Genomic DNA, 16,173 nt, shown 5'->3' with positions numbered 1-16,173 from the left:
TATATGTGTGCTCGCTCACACGCGTGCCTACACACACACACACACACACACACACACACACAGGGGTAAGGGTGGGAAAGGACTACTCTGTAAGAGAAAGTCAATGATGAATATTATAGATATAAACTAGACCTGGATCTGAGACTGCAGGTTCAAAATTGCAGGATTATTTCAATAGTATTAAATACATGTGAGTTCACTTATAAGATTTTAAAGGTCAATGATGGTGAGCATTTTTAGTTTTTATGTCTAAGAAAATGATGTGGGATAAATCTTGTATGAAAAAGTTATTGCTGGGATGTAAGTCCAATATAGTATTGTCTCTTGACTTCTTTATACTGTAAAATATTAGAAATACAATGATTATAAGGAAATATAATGATTAAGAGTATAACTAATCAACCTTCAGAAGTACATCATTAAAAGAAAGTTCACAGCAAAATAGGTTCATAATAGTGAATAAAGCTTTTTAGATGTGTTTTATACTTTTCCGTATGTGACTATGGTAGATGTACCATGTCAGCAAGCCTGGGCAAGCCTGCTGGATGAGGAGAGGCCATGGGGAGATGTCCCAGAAATATCAGTGACCCCAGGCAATGTCATGTGGTGCAGATGAGCCATCCCAGATAGGCTGACCCTCATTCCCAAATTGCACAGAATCATGAGCAAATAAATGTTTTTGTTGTTTTAAGTCGCTAAGTATTGAGGTGGTTTGTTATATAACAAAAGCTAACTGAGTCAGTAATCAATTTATAAATCTCAATATTTTACATCAACTCTAATTATTAAGAATATATAGGGATTTCCCTGGTGGTACAGTGATTAAGAATCCTCCTGCCAATGTAGGGGACACAGGTTCGAGCCCTCGTCCCGGAAGATCCCACATGCCGCGGAGCAACTAAGCCCGTGTGCCACAACTACTGAGCCTGCGCTCTAGAGCCCGCAAACCACAACTACTGAGCCCACGTGCCACAACTACTGAAGCCTGCACGCCTAGACTAGAGCCCGTGCTCCACAGCAAGAGAAGCCCCCGCAATGAGAAGCCCGTGTACCACAACGAAGAATAGCCCCCGCTCACCACAACTAGAGAAAGCCTGCACACAGCAACGAAGACCCAATGCAGCCAAAAATTAATTAATTAAAAAAAAAGAACATATAGACTTGATGTGACTAGTGATAAGAACTAGTTCATCTATTTCTGTATACAATTTTATATTTTGAAAAAAATTACCTTTTGAACATGTAACTCTACATCTTGCTGCGTACAGCTTCCAATTTTCTGATTCACTTTTCTCACAACACCTTCCACATCTATGATGCTCTCTTTGTTAATGCTGTCGAAAGAAAAAAATGTCCAACTTTAATCATCTCATCAGAGGTGTGAGAATTCACTTGGTGTTGCAACTGTGAAGCTGAATATATTAAACTCTTCTTTAACATAGTAAGCCACTTGAGATAAAGCCAGTCTCTTTAACCTACTTACATTAAGCTACTATGTAGCACACCTTGTGAGATTTCTTGAGGAGATGATTTTCCAGATTCCATAATTTAGTTACCATGTATAAAATACTCTAGACATCAGAGGTAACAGGACCAGCACTGAACTGTGAAAAAGTCTTTCAATTATTTTTTTATTTTATTTTTATTTTAATATTTATTTATTTTATTTGGCTGCACCGGGTCTTAGTTGCAGCAGCAGGACCTTCGTTGCCATGTGTGGGATCTTAGTTGTGGCATGTAGACTCTTAGTTGCATCATGCATGCGGGATCTAGTTCCCTGACCGGGGAATGAGCCCAGGCCCCCTGCATTGGGAGCTTGGAGTCTTAACTGCTGGACCACCAGGGAAGTCCTCAATTATTTATTAAAGAACATTTCCCTGTCTATGGTTGAAATTTACTAAGATCAGCATTTCCTATAAGGAGAAACACTGGCTTCAGTAAATGCAATTACTGGTATGTAATGGAACTAAATAATAGAATGTCAACTGAAAAGATTTCAAGGTAATAAGAGGACATTAGGGTGCTGCGATTAAATCCTCATTGTCTATAGTTTCTGAGTACACACTGTCATTGGATTTGTGACAGATAGCCTATTGGACTGTGTAATTCTAGTTAAGAATATCTATATGAAGCTTAATATATACTAAGAATAAAATAAATGCATCTCCTGACCAGTTTAATTCTATAACAAACTTGAATTTTGAACACCAGACACTCAAATTCTGAGATAATTCATTATTTGTGTCATAGTACATTTGTGGAAAAGGATAAGATTTAACTTTCAGATCTTGGAGAGTGATGTCGGTATGATGGCAGCTCAGTTGGCCAAAGGCAATTCCCCATGTAAAACTATTAATTAAAACTCGCAGGGGCTTCCCTGGTGGCACAGTGGTTAAGAATCCGCCTGCCAATGCAGGGGACACAGGTTGGAGCCCTGGTCCGGGAAGTCCCACATGCCACGGAGCAACAAAGCCTGTGTGCCACAAATACTGAGCCTGCGTGCCACGACTAATGAAGCTCATGCGCCTAGAGCCTGGGCTCTGCAACAAGAGAAGCCACCGCAATGAGAAGCCCGCACACCGCAACGAGGACCCAACGCAGCCATAAATAAACAAACAAACAAATAAACAAATTTATTAAAAAAAAAAACCTCTCAGGTGGTAACTGGAGCTGTAGAAGTGAGGTGAAAAGAGAAGGAAGGAAGAAAAATGCCAAAGTGACAACTGGGAGAGAGTTGATTTCCTGCGGCAGCTGGCATAACAGAAAGGGCAAAAATGGATTAGGAAAATCTGTCCTGGACTCCCTGTTTACCTGCTGTCATAAGCCCCAGTTAACTTTTGTGTTATGGTCTCATGGCTCAAGTCCCTACTTAAAATCCTGCAAGATGGACGACCAGAATCTAAACAAAGCAAAGCAACAACAAGATATAACTTTCCTAAGAAAAAGTCTATTCATTCTGATAAGGAACTGGGTCCTCAGTAGTTGTGGTGCGATTTGACAAGATTCCAGAAATCTAACAATACTTATTTTACACAGGAGAACACTACAATCCATTTCAAGAAACATTTGGGTTGGAAAAGAATCATAATGAAGATAATAGGTGAAAAATGGTGAACTAAGAAAAATTTTCACTTTGCTACACTGCCTGGAGTTCGATAATGTCTGTTACCAACTACCTTAAAAAAAAATCAACAGTACACATACCTCTTGCACTCTCATAAATCTTTTGCACTAAACCTATCACCTAATATCTAGCTAAAAATCTTGTGTACTGAAGAAACTCAAAATTTATTATGGTAAAAGAGGTGGTTGGTGAACTAAAATAAGACTCCTCTGAGACATGAGGGGATCAAGAGGCTTCAGTTTATTGATAAAACTGGGAATCTTTCTTCAGTATGACTGCCACCTACCATTGCTTCATCTGTTTGCACGGGTAAGCTTGATACCTGAGTATATAATTCAGATCTTGTGAGAATTCTGCTGCTTATCTCACATGTTTGTATGAGGAAGGTTTTCTCTTCCTTACTGATCAGTGTATTGCTTCATGGAGTAATCTGACCTGCCCCTACTAGAGCCCCACCCTGAGACAGTCCAGCTATGTCCCTGACTCACTTGGTTCTCTTATCTCACCCCCTTGGACTCCCTAGTAAGAGGCCTTCCATTATAAGGAAGTTTTCTTCAAGCCAACTTCACGTTAAACACATCTACTCTTAAGGATTGAGCACTAAGCGAGTGTCCTTCCAAAAAGAAGCTGGAATGTGGTCAAATACACTGCCCAAGGCTAGCTAACAGTCCAATCAAAGAAAACAAAATTTTCTTTTCTTCCTCTCTCAGAAGTAACCAGATGATGCCTTTTATCCAGAACCTGAAACTTGAAACTAAGACTACCTTTAGTTCATTAATTCAATATTATGTGCTAAAATACTTCAACAGCTAGACTAGAAAACTACCACTAGTTTAAACATTGTTTCCAGTACTAAACAACTGACAAAAGAACTTCTGAAAACCTGACATACTTCTAAGCTAGGGCCAAAGCTAAACTTCTGCTATCACAAATTGCTCTACTGCATAAATCAGAAAGAAGGTAGGCTTTAACTAGATATAGAAGATTCCTATAATTAATTTTTTTGCCCTTCCAATCTCAGTATTTTTCCATATTATTTCTAGCAGCTATATACTATTAATAGAATAGCAGACTTAGATCTTGGTAAAATAAGTTCGTTCTAATATCTCTATCTCTATATCCTCATCTATATCTATCTATCCCTATTGTTGATGTGAATGAATTCAGAAGAAAAAACATTAAAACAAAATTAAAAAGAGTCAAATTTATGAAAAAGGGTCAGACTAGAACTTGTTAGTTAAAACTAGTAAAAGATTATGCAGTCTTTATGTGTATACGTGTGTGTATAATTAGACTCAATACAAGAGGTACTGGAATACCTGAAAAAGCTAACTGCCAATAGAAGGATAAAATTCCACTTTGTAGAAAAAGTCTAACATGATTTTAACTGACACTGTGTGTTAAGATGGCTTAATACTATATTGTGTATAGACTACAGCTTGACTGCTGCCATAAAAAGATCCTATTAAAGTCTGTTTTACATTTTGAAACAAATATGTCACTATGTCTTGTTATGTATAACAGGCAACTAAAAGCCTTCGGTTTTTATAGACCATATGGCAGGAAAAAAAAAAAAAATCCATGGTGGAAGCTCCTGGGAGCTTCCTGGGAACTACTTTATAGTAGGAGAAATGGATGAAGTAAATTAAACATATCTTTTCAAGAGCTGAGTCAGCTATTTTTATTATTACCAACACCTCCCAAAACACACTGTCACAGCGTTTTTTTATACCTCTTTCATTTTCCAAACACCCTTTTACCCCCTGCATATAAGGAACCACTCCACAAATAAAATTAGTAGAGCCTCGATATTAAAAATGCCTTAATAAGCACAAAAGATTTTATGTCATCTATTAGGAACTGTCAACCGTTCAATTTCATTTGTTTACTTTGAACGTAAACTGCCTTTAGGAAAAAAAAATGTAAAAATCACCATTCTTTATATAAAGTATATTATAAAAATATTTTGAGTGGGCTATCAAGTTTGTGGGCTTTTTCAATTTTTAAACAAATGATATAATGAATGAATTACTGAAGCAATTATAAAACATGCAACTTGGGGCTTCCCTGGTGGCACAGTGGTTGAGAGTCCGCCTGCCGATGCAGGGGACACGGGTTCGAGCCCTGGTCTGGGAAGATCCCACATGCCGCGGAGCAACTAGGCCCGTGAGCCACAACTACTGAGCCTGCGCGTCTGGAGCCTGTGCTCCGCAACAAGAGAGGCCGCGACAGTGAGAGGCCCGCGCATGGCAATGAAGAGTGGCCCCCGCTCGCCGCAACTAGAGAAAGCCCTCGCACAGAAATGAAGACCCAACACAGCCCAAAATAAATAAAATAAATTTTAAAAAAACAACAAAAAACCCCACGCCACTTGGGGAAAAAAACAAACAGTACTCAGTTATCTGAAGGAATAAAATACCATCTTTCCAACATGAGTGCCATACGGTTTACTATTTAGAGCCTCCCTAATAACCACAGGGATACTTCTGTTATCTGCAGTTCTATCAATCTTGATTGTAAGTTTTCATGTCTATATTACATAAGAAGCGACAAACTAAACAAAAGTTTGTTGGAACTATTAGAAGTAGGCACAACTGTTATATTAAGTAACAGCTGACTGCTGAAGAATATATATTAAAAAACAAAGCAAAACAAACAAAAACATGAAAGTGGCAAACAACACATTATAATCTAGCACAGTAATAGACGTTCACAATAGTGGCCTTGTGCCATTAAGAAAAAGGAAGAATGTAAAAAAACAGGCTTCAAAGATTCTGTTAAAGTTGTCAAAATAGTTTCAGTACTTGAAGGAAGTAAGCTTCACAGTCTAAAATAATGCACTACTGCGTACTGCCTTATTCTTTAATGTGGTATATCATCACATACACACTGTAAACCTACAGTGGGTATTATGCATTGTAAAGAGATTAAAAAAAAACAGATACACAAAATTTGACTATGAAACATTAGGGTTGATTTCTTATCAAATACAGCAGAATTTATCCATTTCTTATCAAATACAGCAGAATTTATCCAATACTGGCCTCTTCAAATTGACTACTCAAGGTAAGGACGTAGGGGTTATAAACACATTTCAAAATCAGCACTGCCTAAAACAATCTTAAAACAACTTATCTGGAATTACTTCTTGGTTTTGTCACACAAATCAGTTTTTGGGGGGCAAATCTCACTTATACCTATTGTTTACTATCCTTCAGAAATGCTGAAGATCATGACAGAACTCTAGGTGGGAGAGAAGAAGAGACTTAAAAAAAAAAAACCAAAAAACTAAATGAATGGCATTAGAGGTCCAAGGAAGTAACATGTTTCAAAAAGGAGAGAATACTTAAATATATAAACTATAGGGTTAATAGACAGACATTAACCTCATATATACGCTTAATAATGACAGCTACAGATAGTTAATGTATCAACTATAGGGTTGAGCAGCTATCTACAAACATTTTTTTTTTTTTTTTTTTTGCGGTACGCAGGCCTCTCACTGTTGTGGCCTCTCCCGTTGCGGAGCACAGGCTCCGGACGCGCAAGCTCAGCGGCCATGGCTCACGGGCCCAGCCGCTCCGCGGCATGTGGGATCTTCCCGGACCGGGGCACGAACCCGTGTCCCCTGCATCGGCAGGCGGACTCTCAACCACTGTGCCACCAGGGAAGCCATACAAACATTTTTGATAATTTGATTTACTTTACCAGTAAAGAAAATGGGGAGTATGCACCTCAATATGTATATATTTTATTTATTTTAAAATTATATACATGTAAATATTAGCTTTAGGCAAATATAAACTTGGGGAGAGATTCATAATTAGCAATAATGATCCATAATTAGCAATAGCAAATCCATACTTCACACAGTTTTCCTGATAATTTCTATCTAGCTAGGGGAGTACTGAAATCTTGTCAGATCTGATTGGATTATCATTAAAACACCACCACCACCACCACCACCACCACCACCACTTCATAATATGGCTGATACAAAGATCCCACACTGTAAGTGTCAGTGTTAACATTTTCTTGTTGTGCGTATGTTTTAAGTTTTATCTTCATTCTATAGTCTCTTGATAGAAATCCTTTGTCCATTTTCTGAGGGTCAGTCTGTTATTTTAATAAATATAATCCCCCCAAACCAGTTAGCCAGGCACAGTAAACTTCAATTGGCTACAATATGCTGAAAGTGAACCAGAGAGTTGGGGTACCAGTGTTAGCTCCTTTGTGTTACTGGAATCCTGCAGTCTTCCTTCAGAGGCCTCACATGCTATAGGTGACATGTGACCTTCTGAGATGCAATCCAAGTGATAGGCCCAGTGTTTATCTATAAATTAACTATTAGAAAAACTCAAATTTTTGCTTACACTTTTAGATCAAAAAGAAAGGAAGGAAAGGAAAGAAACAAGTTTAATTATTTTCTTTCCTTCAGTGGGTAATCTTGAGCAAATCACACTTTGGAGAACACTGGGATAGGGCATAAGAATCACAATGACTGAGAAAAGGCCGTTGGTGCGGGTAGCTGATTTATAGGTGAAAAGGAATTTAACAGTATGGGACTCTAGTCAAAGAGGTCACCATCTTGCATACAAATGGTAGAGAAACAGATCTGGGAAAGAAGTACTTCATCTATTTTTTTGTCACTGGGTCACAGTGGGAGGTTCTGACTCTGACAAGTCCTTTTGGAGAACAAAGAATAATCACCCCCAATTCACACTACCCCTCACCAGTGAGGGATGGAAAATGGCAAGGTTTGTTCTTATATTTTTAAGTTATTTTTTAAACAGTGTTTTCTAAACATTATTTCAAAAACTTATTTTTTTATTGTAAAAGAATATACTTTTTTATTGTTAACAATTCCAATGTTAAATAACGTGTAAATTTAAAATTTTAAGTTCCCCATCATATACCCAACCCCCTCTTCCTATAATCACTGTTTACCATACTCCTCCACATTTTTTCTCATTTGCAAAAAATATGGAATGCATCATAAATTTTGTGTCATTCTTCTACATTAGTTTTGTTCATGTTCTCCGTATTTAAGGTTGAAGAAGCAGTTTTATTTTTACAGCTCAAACGAAATTGATCTTAATAGATACAAATACCTGAAGTATTATTATTCCCATGTCACTTTGGCAATTTCCTTTTATGTTCCAGTTCCTGTGTGAAGGTAGGTGCTACTAACAATTTATAGTTGAAAAAACTGAGACTCTGAAAGGTCAAGTAATTAGCCCAAGATCACACAGCTAGTAAGATCACGTACTGATTACTGCACTCGACAGTTCTGTTACAGACTCACAAATTAGCACCAAATTTTAAATACTCCAGAATGCAACATCAGCTCACTTTGAAATAATGCATTCTCATTTTTAGAAGCTCATGAGCTGCCAGATTCCTTTATAGCTTATGTGAAAGAAACTGAAAATAACAGCCCCTTCACAAATAGTTTTCAAAATGCCCAAGAATCATACTGCCTTCTCCGGTAACGCTGATGTATCTTGATGTTCTGTTGTTGCCAGCCTCAACATATATACATCAGAATCTTTGTATAAAAGAGAATAAAGTTATTACTTAAAGTTATATCTAGCTTAGAATAATTAATTCCATAAACTAGGAACTTTTTTTTTTTAAACTAGGAACTTTTGACACCCGATTTTAGACCTACTTTTTTTTTTTTTTTTGCGGTACGTGGGCCTCTCACTCTTGTGGCCTCTCCCGTTGCGGAGCACAGGCTCCAGACGCACAGGCTCAGCGGCCAGGGCTCACGGGCCTAGCTGCTCCGTGGCATGTGGGATCTTCCCGGACCGGGGCACGAACCCGTGTCCCCTGCATCGGCAGGCGGACTCTCAACCACTGTGCCACCAGGGAAGCCCCCTAGACCTACTTTTAAAGCACATATTTATCAAAGTTTTCAATACAAATGTTGAACTGGACAGGGCCAATATAGTTCTGTTTCTGATCCAATAGATTAAGTACCTCATTCCAACAAAGAGGTATAAACTATCTAGGTACAGTTGTTCAAAGAGCTGCAATCCAGAACACTATAATAACCTCGCCTATGTTCACCAACTTATCCACATGATGCTCAAGGGGTACCCAAATGCCCACCACCCTCTGGGCCTCAACTGTGGATGATATATACATATACTTCCATCATAGGACCTGTAACATGCCTCTGCATGCAGTTGTTTATTTTTGTCCTGTCCCCAAATTAAGTTCCTTATGTGATATACAGAGTCACTGAATACCCGAGCCTAGCATAGTGTCTAGACTGGAGCAGGTGCTAATAAAAGTTTTCTAAATCAATGAACCTTCTTCTGAGTATTATTTTGATATTTACAGTTCTAAAAATTAACGTATAAACTGAAAATTTAACCTACCAAGTAAGTAAAATAGTTATTTTCAGGTGAAAGATCTAGAAAGGAAAGAAAATAAACTTGTATGTAGCTAGGTGACTCATTAAAGAATGAGAAACATACTTGTGACTCACAAGCTACCAATAAATAACCTAACCACAATGACTAATATGAAGAAAAAGAAAATAAAATACATACATATACAAATATTACAGCCTGAGTAAGCCTTTTATTCAGAATCCGAACATCGCTATGCTAGGGGTGGGAGGTGTTACATAAGCACGAAGAGCAAAATTCAGTTTTTAACACCTGCACTTCAAACGAACTGTAGCCTTTTACAACACTTTAATTTTAAACTTAAAAACCTGCGTTTACATTCACTATAGTGAATACAGTTTACATTCACTATAGTCCTTAATAGCAGTCAATACAAAAAGGCCTACAGGGCCACCTTTAAAAAAACTTGTCTTGGGCTTCCCTGGTGGCGCAGTGGTTGAGAGTCCGCCTGCCGATGCAGGGGACATGGGTTCGTGCCCGGGTCCGGGAAGATCCCACATGCCGCGGAGCGAGTAGGCCCGTGAGCCATGGACGCTGAGCCTGTGCGTCCGGAGCCTGTGCTCCATAATGGGAGAGGCCACAACAGTTAGAGGCCCGCGTACTGCAAAAAAAAAAAAAAAAACACTTGTCTTTTCAAGGCTCAACCATAACTAAAACAAACTACTCTGCTCATTATTTTTAAATGGCACTAAATAAACAATAATTTTAAAAGGAAAAAAGGGATGACTTCTTGCCTCAGCTCAAACACCAGCTACTAAACATTAGAACATTAATGTCAACATAAGATGGGGATCCAGAAACACTGGCCTGGATAGGTATCCCATCTTCCTGCTTCCAGACAAATTTCATTTAAAGACCTCAAACCATTTCGGATACACAATTAAGAATCCGCTCTTAAAGATCTCTAGGGAATGAGATGTGCCAACCTTCCCATGTAACTCATTTAGTTGTTTCATTTCTGTATGCATTTAACCATAAGAAAATTGATCTTTCCAACAAACTGATTAAAATAATGTGTTGAAAAGTCCTGTGGCACTTAAATCCAATTAGTGAGTCAACTTTTCGGATTAGTATTTTGATGAATTGGATATTCCTAGGAAAGATAATTTTGGGAAAACTGACCCCATATTAAGCTTTAATGTAGCTCTTAAGGAAAGTACTAAAAAGCTAGAAACTGCTAGTGGTACAATTTAGTCAGTAAGGGAAAGATAAACACCTCAGATTTAATATCTAAAGTAAATGCTAAGATAGTTATCTATTTAAGATATTAAAAGTGACCTCATAGTTTGCCTCTTAAATGATTAGGAAACCCCAGCTGGAACTATCTGATTTGATATTTTTAATAGTGGAGTCCTTGCTTTTTTCCACCTGGTATATGGCCAGAGGGAATAGAGTTAAATGTAGGGCCTCATGGAATTAACATATAAATACCATTATTTCTCCCACTTTTTTGTGTAGGAGTTCACATGTTTTAAATGTCCAGCCTCTTTGGGTTGCCCTTCAAGACGGAAATACCTTGAGAATAAATAAACAGTCCTTAGGCACTCCCCTAGCACTAAAGATAATTACAAGCATTTAATATAAAAAAAGATCTAAGACAGTATGAAAATTAAATGAGGATTAGAAATGGCCTTTTCCTCATGAACATATTTCTAGCTATGCTGTTTCCTAAACCAAAGATTCTAGCAGAATGGTTAGTTGGCTTACTAACTAAACTGCTAGCCTCCCAAAGTGAATGTGTTACTAAATATTCATTTGAATTATCTCATGTTTCACTGATCCTCAAATTTCTAAAGCAAGCTAAAAACATCTATAAGTAAGAATTTTTGCTTTATTTAATAAGTAATAGAAGCCACTAGCATTTATATGTTGCTGTTCATATGCTTGTTTTTTTTTTTTTTTTTTTTTTTTTTTTTTGGGGGGCCCTCTCTTTTTTGTCCCCTCCCTTTTTGGGGAGCGCAGGCTCCAGGCGCGCAGGCTCAGCGGCCATGGCTCACGGGGCCAGCCGCTCCGTGGCATGTGGGATCTTCCCGGACCGGGGCACGAACCCGTGTCCCCTGCATCGGCAGGCGGACTCTCAACCAGTGCGCCACCAGGGAAGCCCCCATATGCTGTTTTTAATCATAATAGAAGGCTGATAATACATTAAGCAATGAAACTCACAGAATTTTCCAAACTTTTATTTTCTTATTATAATTATACTCAGAAACTAAGGGATAAAGAGGAATGAGATCCTGAAGAGTTCAGTGAAACAATGAAAAGAGGTGGCCTATAAACCTCTATTTTCATTACAAAAGTGGAATATATTCTACTGGTCCCAGCTGAGGAATAAAAATCAACTGTTCTGCCACAAATACACAATACACTCTTTAAGCTTGGTGTTAGATTATGGGATCAAGAGTATATGGGGCAGGGAGTTAGTAGGGCATCCGCAGGGCAAAAGAAACAAAGAGACAGAGAACAGTGGATAAGGATGCAGTGAGAGTAGTTGTAGGAATGGAACTGGCATTGTGTGAGGTCAAAAGGGGACAGAAAAAACTAGGAGAAAATGGGGAGATTGATAAAAAAATACAAGCCTTGATGAGGTCCAACAGAAGATTAGGAGGCATTAGAGGTAGAAAGGTGGAAATTATGGTTAGAGAGAATGACTACTGGAGTTTAAAACGAAATTCTAAGGGGCAAAATCCAAGCTGTGGCCACAGGAGTGAGCTGTCAAAGTGAAGCAATGGTGAAGACAGGGGAGGAAAAGTAAGGAATTTTAAGGCCAACTTGTTCCATATAGTCACTTGAGAACATTTAGAATGAGAGGATGACTCGGAAGAGGAGGAGCAGAATCCTATCACCAGAAAAATAAAATGGTTTCAGTAAAACAACCTATTTCAATCTTTGGGCTTTTCATGAACTCAAAAGGTTGGAACTTCTCTCCAATTTACTCAACATAGTAAGCAAGTTTAGGAGATACTACAGCTGTCTATCCAAATCCCTCTCCCCTTCTTCACTGCTAACAGAACCCCACCCCTGTTCAGTATCCACACTTTCCCTGGCCAAGTGCTCTAAGGGAAGCTAAGCCCATCCAGCTCCAGAGAGTGAATTGTGTTTAGTCCCAGCGCATCCTGGGAATTTACTCCAGATTGATGGTGTCTTTTCCACAGTTTCTCAAACTAGAAACTCTGAAGTCATTTTCCACCTCTTTCTTCTCCTCACCTCCACACATAAGCAGTCAGCAAACAGATAAGACTCTTATACTTGGACCCACTCACTGCACAAGCATCATTATCTCTTTTAAGAGTATAGTTTTGCATTAACACTTGTTTTGAAAATGTGAATTAATTCCAACACAATTGATATATTAGGTATCAATTTGAGCATAATGAGAATTTTGTGTTTGCCTATACCAGATTTCACCTGTGAGAAACACTAGGTCAATGCAGACAACTGTACTCAGGTGAACTTAGCCACACAGGAATACATAAAACACACACACCTCAAACATCTACCTGCGTTACAAGCCACACCCATCCCCATCTGGTGGTCCAACTTTCCTTCCAATTTCAGACAGCCTTCCTTGTACCACTCGATAATAATTTCCAAGCTGCAACTCTTCTGATATCCACTTCCACTCAGAAACAGTATGTCTTTGTAAAGATAAAGTGAGAGATTTATTGTATTCATGTATTTCTCCGCCATTCAATATGTATAAAACTATTCTACGTTTTTAATAAAATTAGGTTCTTTTTATAAAACTATGTCACTGATGAAGGTTGTTTTTGTTTTTGGCTGCACCGTGTGGCACGCGGGATCTTAGTTCCCCGACCAGGGATCAAACCCATGTCACCTGAATTGGGAGTGCAGAGTCTTAACCACTGGACCTCCAGGTAAGTCCCTGAACTTTTTGACTGTTGTGCTCTTTACCTATTTTCTGTACAAACCTTAAGGTTTTTATTTCATACTTTTGGATAGCACAGTATTTTTTTAGGAATGCATTTATTACAATAACAGAACTGACTGAATATTAGCACCACTCTACAAAAAGTTAACCCAAAAGGACACCCATACCTCAATGTCTAAAATCTCCTCCTTTGCTGACAACAGAGCAATTCTAGCAGATAGAAGTTTAGTTTGTACAAGTGTGTTACAAAGAGCGTGATATGTTAAGGAACAGTATCAGTTATCCATACAGCCAAGCTCTTTCATTTCCTTCCTGAGTCCAGAATCTTGGTAAAGGATAAATTCCTATTTTAAATTCTGAGTGTGGTCTTATTTCCACATCACTTGCATACACCACACAGCTGCTTTGTTGAGTGACTTTGTGTTTTACTTCTCACAGCAAGAGCGATAAGAATATGTATAAGATGCGCTGTGTGGCAGTGCTGATGATGATAAGGAAAAGGCAACAGATTAAGCAAAAGAAGATGTAAACTTGCCTAGTGAGTTTTAGGTTTCATATTTATAATTATAGCTATCAAATATTTTTATATTAAAATTATTCAAGAAAAATAACTGTCTTTGCAAACATGAAACTCTCTACTTTCTAACTACCTTCCCCCCACCCCACTGTTTTTATTGCATGCTTTTTAACAATGGGGTGATTCCTTAGGAAGGCAACTACTGCTTTATGCTAGAAGAGACAAGCTCATTAGCATTACTGATGGTTAGAAAAACATTTCATTCCTTCTTTGGAACTGTTTTTAGCATCAATTTATGACAACACAAAAATCTTTTTTTATTACTTTGTTATCAGCTATACTTTTTAAAACCAAAATTATTATTTTTCACCAGTTTTCGTTCTCAAAAACTTGGGGACAGTATTTAAAAGTCATTATCACACTCAAGAAAAAAAATAGCTATCTACTCCTTGAGGATATATACCAGAATAAACTGCACACTCTAGAAAAGATACTTTTGAGGCAAAAAGCAACAGGGTTTCCCTTTCCCAGTCACCAACGTATTTCAATGACATTAAGGTTGTATTCTAAGTGAGCTACATATAATGTGGAGGGCTTTGAACTAATATCCTTATGTAATCTTAGAGAGGCAGGATGACACAGAAGCATGAGCCTAGAGTCAAAGAGACCTTAGTATTTTAAGTATCAACGTTCTTATCTGTAAAAAATCAATAGACAAGAAAAAAAAAAAAAAAGACAAAATGGTATCCACACCTCACAGTACTGCTATGAGGACCAAGGGGGAAAATGCAAGTATGGCACTCTGCAGCTCCATACTTAGTATACAGTAATAGTTAGCTATTATTGCTGCTACTGTTACAATCAAATCTGTTATTTCCCCTGTACATGAGATAGGGAAGCTACTGGTGACCACTGCACTGAACCTTTACTGGGGTGCACCCCATAAATATAAAAATTCATGGTAGATACTGGAAAGCTTGGCAAGATAAAGTAAGGGCAATCATCATACTAAATTTTAATTGTAGATTAAGTTTCTTAAATACTAAAAATAATTATTTCACATGCAATAAAAGTCCAAGTGTAGGCGTGTATGGGGGAGCTTTTTTCCATGGCCTTTCATTTAAAAAATATAAGGCACCTTCTACAGGGGTCACTGAAGAGTACCCCATCATAATTTATATAATCTACTCAATATACACAAGATAATGATGGGAGGTTAGCAGCATACGCTTTGTATGAAGTGTTTTTACCTTTTATTTTACATTGTTTTAGGCACCACAGTTTTAAGCCCCTCAAAGTGCTTTTTTATACTAGATTGTCACAATAAAGGCCTAAAATACGTAAGAAATCCTATTCTATATTGATATATGCTGACTGTTATTATTAATAGTACAGATAAACTTGAGAGTTGGTGAAAGCTAGGTGATGACCAAAATTATGATTTTAGGCAGTCAATAGCTCATATATTTCAAAATGATTTCCATTTGATTCTTATTTACCCCCTTCTCCTCTCCCCCTCAAAAATAAATAATGGTGAAAAAGACATATTCTAAGCTTTTCTTTCTCGTATTTACATATTCTAATAGCAACAAAAACTATTAAAATTTAAACACTTACAGAAACTTGAGTATTAAAAGTTTTCAGCAAAACTGGCAACAAATTTATTAGGCTTCTGGTTGTCAGAAATAATCTGTTGAATATCACTGTACTCAATGAGAAATAAGCTCCACAGATCTACACAGCTACCCATATTCAAATTAATAATTTTAAAATCCTGGGCAAGGTATAATAAAAGATTAGTTGAAAAGAGGACAGGCTATAAAGTTGCTACATACTAGTTTTTCAAGTAACGTACCAACATAAAATGCTTTGATGATATAAACTAACAATTCATTGAGGCAAAGAACTCAAAATGCCCAAACATGAGAAACCATATATTTGCCAGTTAAATCAAAACAGCACCCGTAAAACATCAATTGTGTAAATATTTTTTGAAATAATAAACCACCTTTTCACAATAAAAATCTGTATTCCAATTCCGAGACAGGCACAAACTTGGTTTATATGTCAAGTAACTTCTTTCAATTACAGTGAATTAGTGCCACACCTAATCTCAGACTTTAATATTTCCCAGGCAAGTAGAAATAAAAATGTTCAAAGAAGGGTCTTAGCTGTAGAGAATGAAGAAAGACTAACATACAGTAAACAATTTATGAAGTCATGT

General features: G+C 37.6%; 1 protein-coding gene across 3 annotated transcripts in view; it reads right to left on the bottom strand.

The window, feature by feature from the left end:
- Positions 1-16,173, bottom strand: part of DARS (aspartyl-tRNA synthetase) — a 67,479-nt gene that overhangs the window by 28,600 nt on the left and 22,706 nt on the right. For 2 of the 3 annotated variants that reach the window (XM_029225201.1, XM_029225200.1), the window contains exon 5: positions 1,232-1,334. In XM_029225201.1, the coding sequence (XP_029081034.1) occupies positions 1,232-1,334 (103 nt within the window). Of the gene's footprint in view, positions 1-1,231; positions 1,335-13,027; positions 13,179-16,173 lie in introns of all 3 variants that reach the window. The other variant, XM_029225202.1, reaches the window with a different exon arrangement.

The sequence above is a fragment of the Monodon monoceros genome, unplaced genomic scaffold (genome assembly GCF_005190385.1).
Source record: "Monodon monoceros isolate NGI ecotype Baffin Bay Population unplaced genomic scaffold, NGI_Narwhal_1 Super_Scaffold_16, whole genome shotgun sequence".
NCBI lineage: Eukaryota > Metazoa > Chordata > Mammalia > Artiodactyla > Monodontidae > Monodon > Monodon monoceros.
Note: the sequence above shows the minus strand (reverse complement) of the source record. Positions and strands in the feature narration are given on the sequence as shown.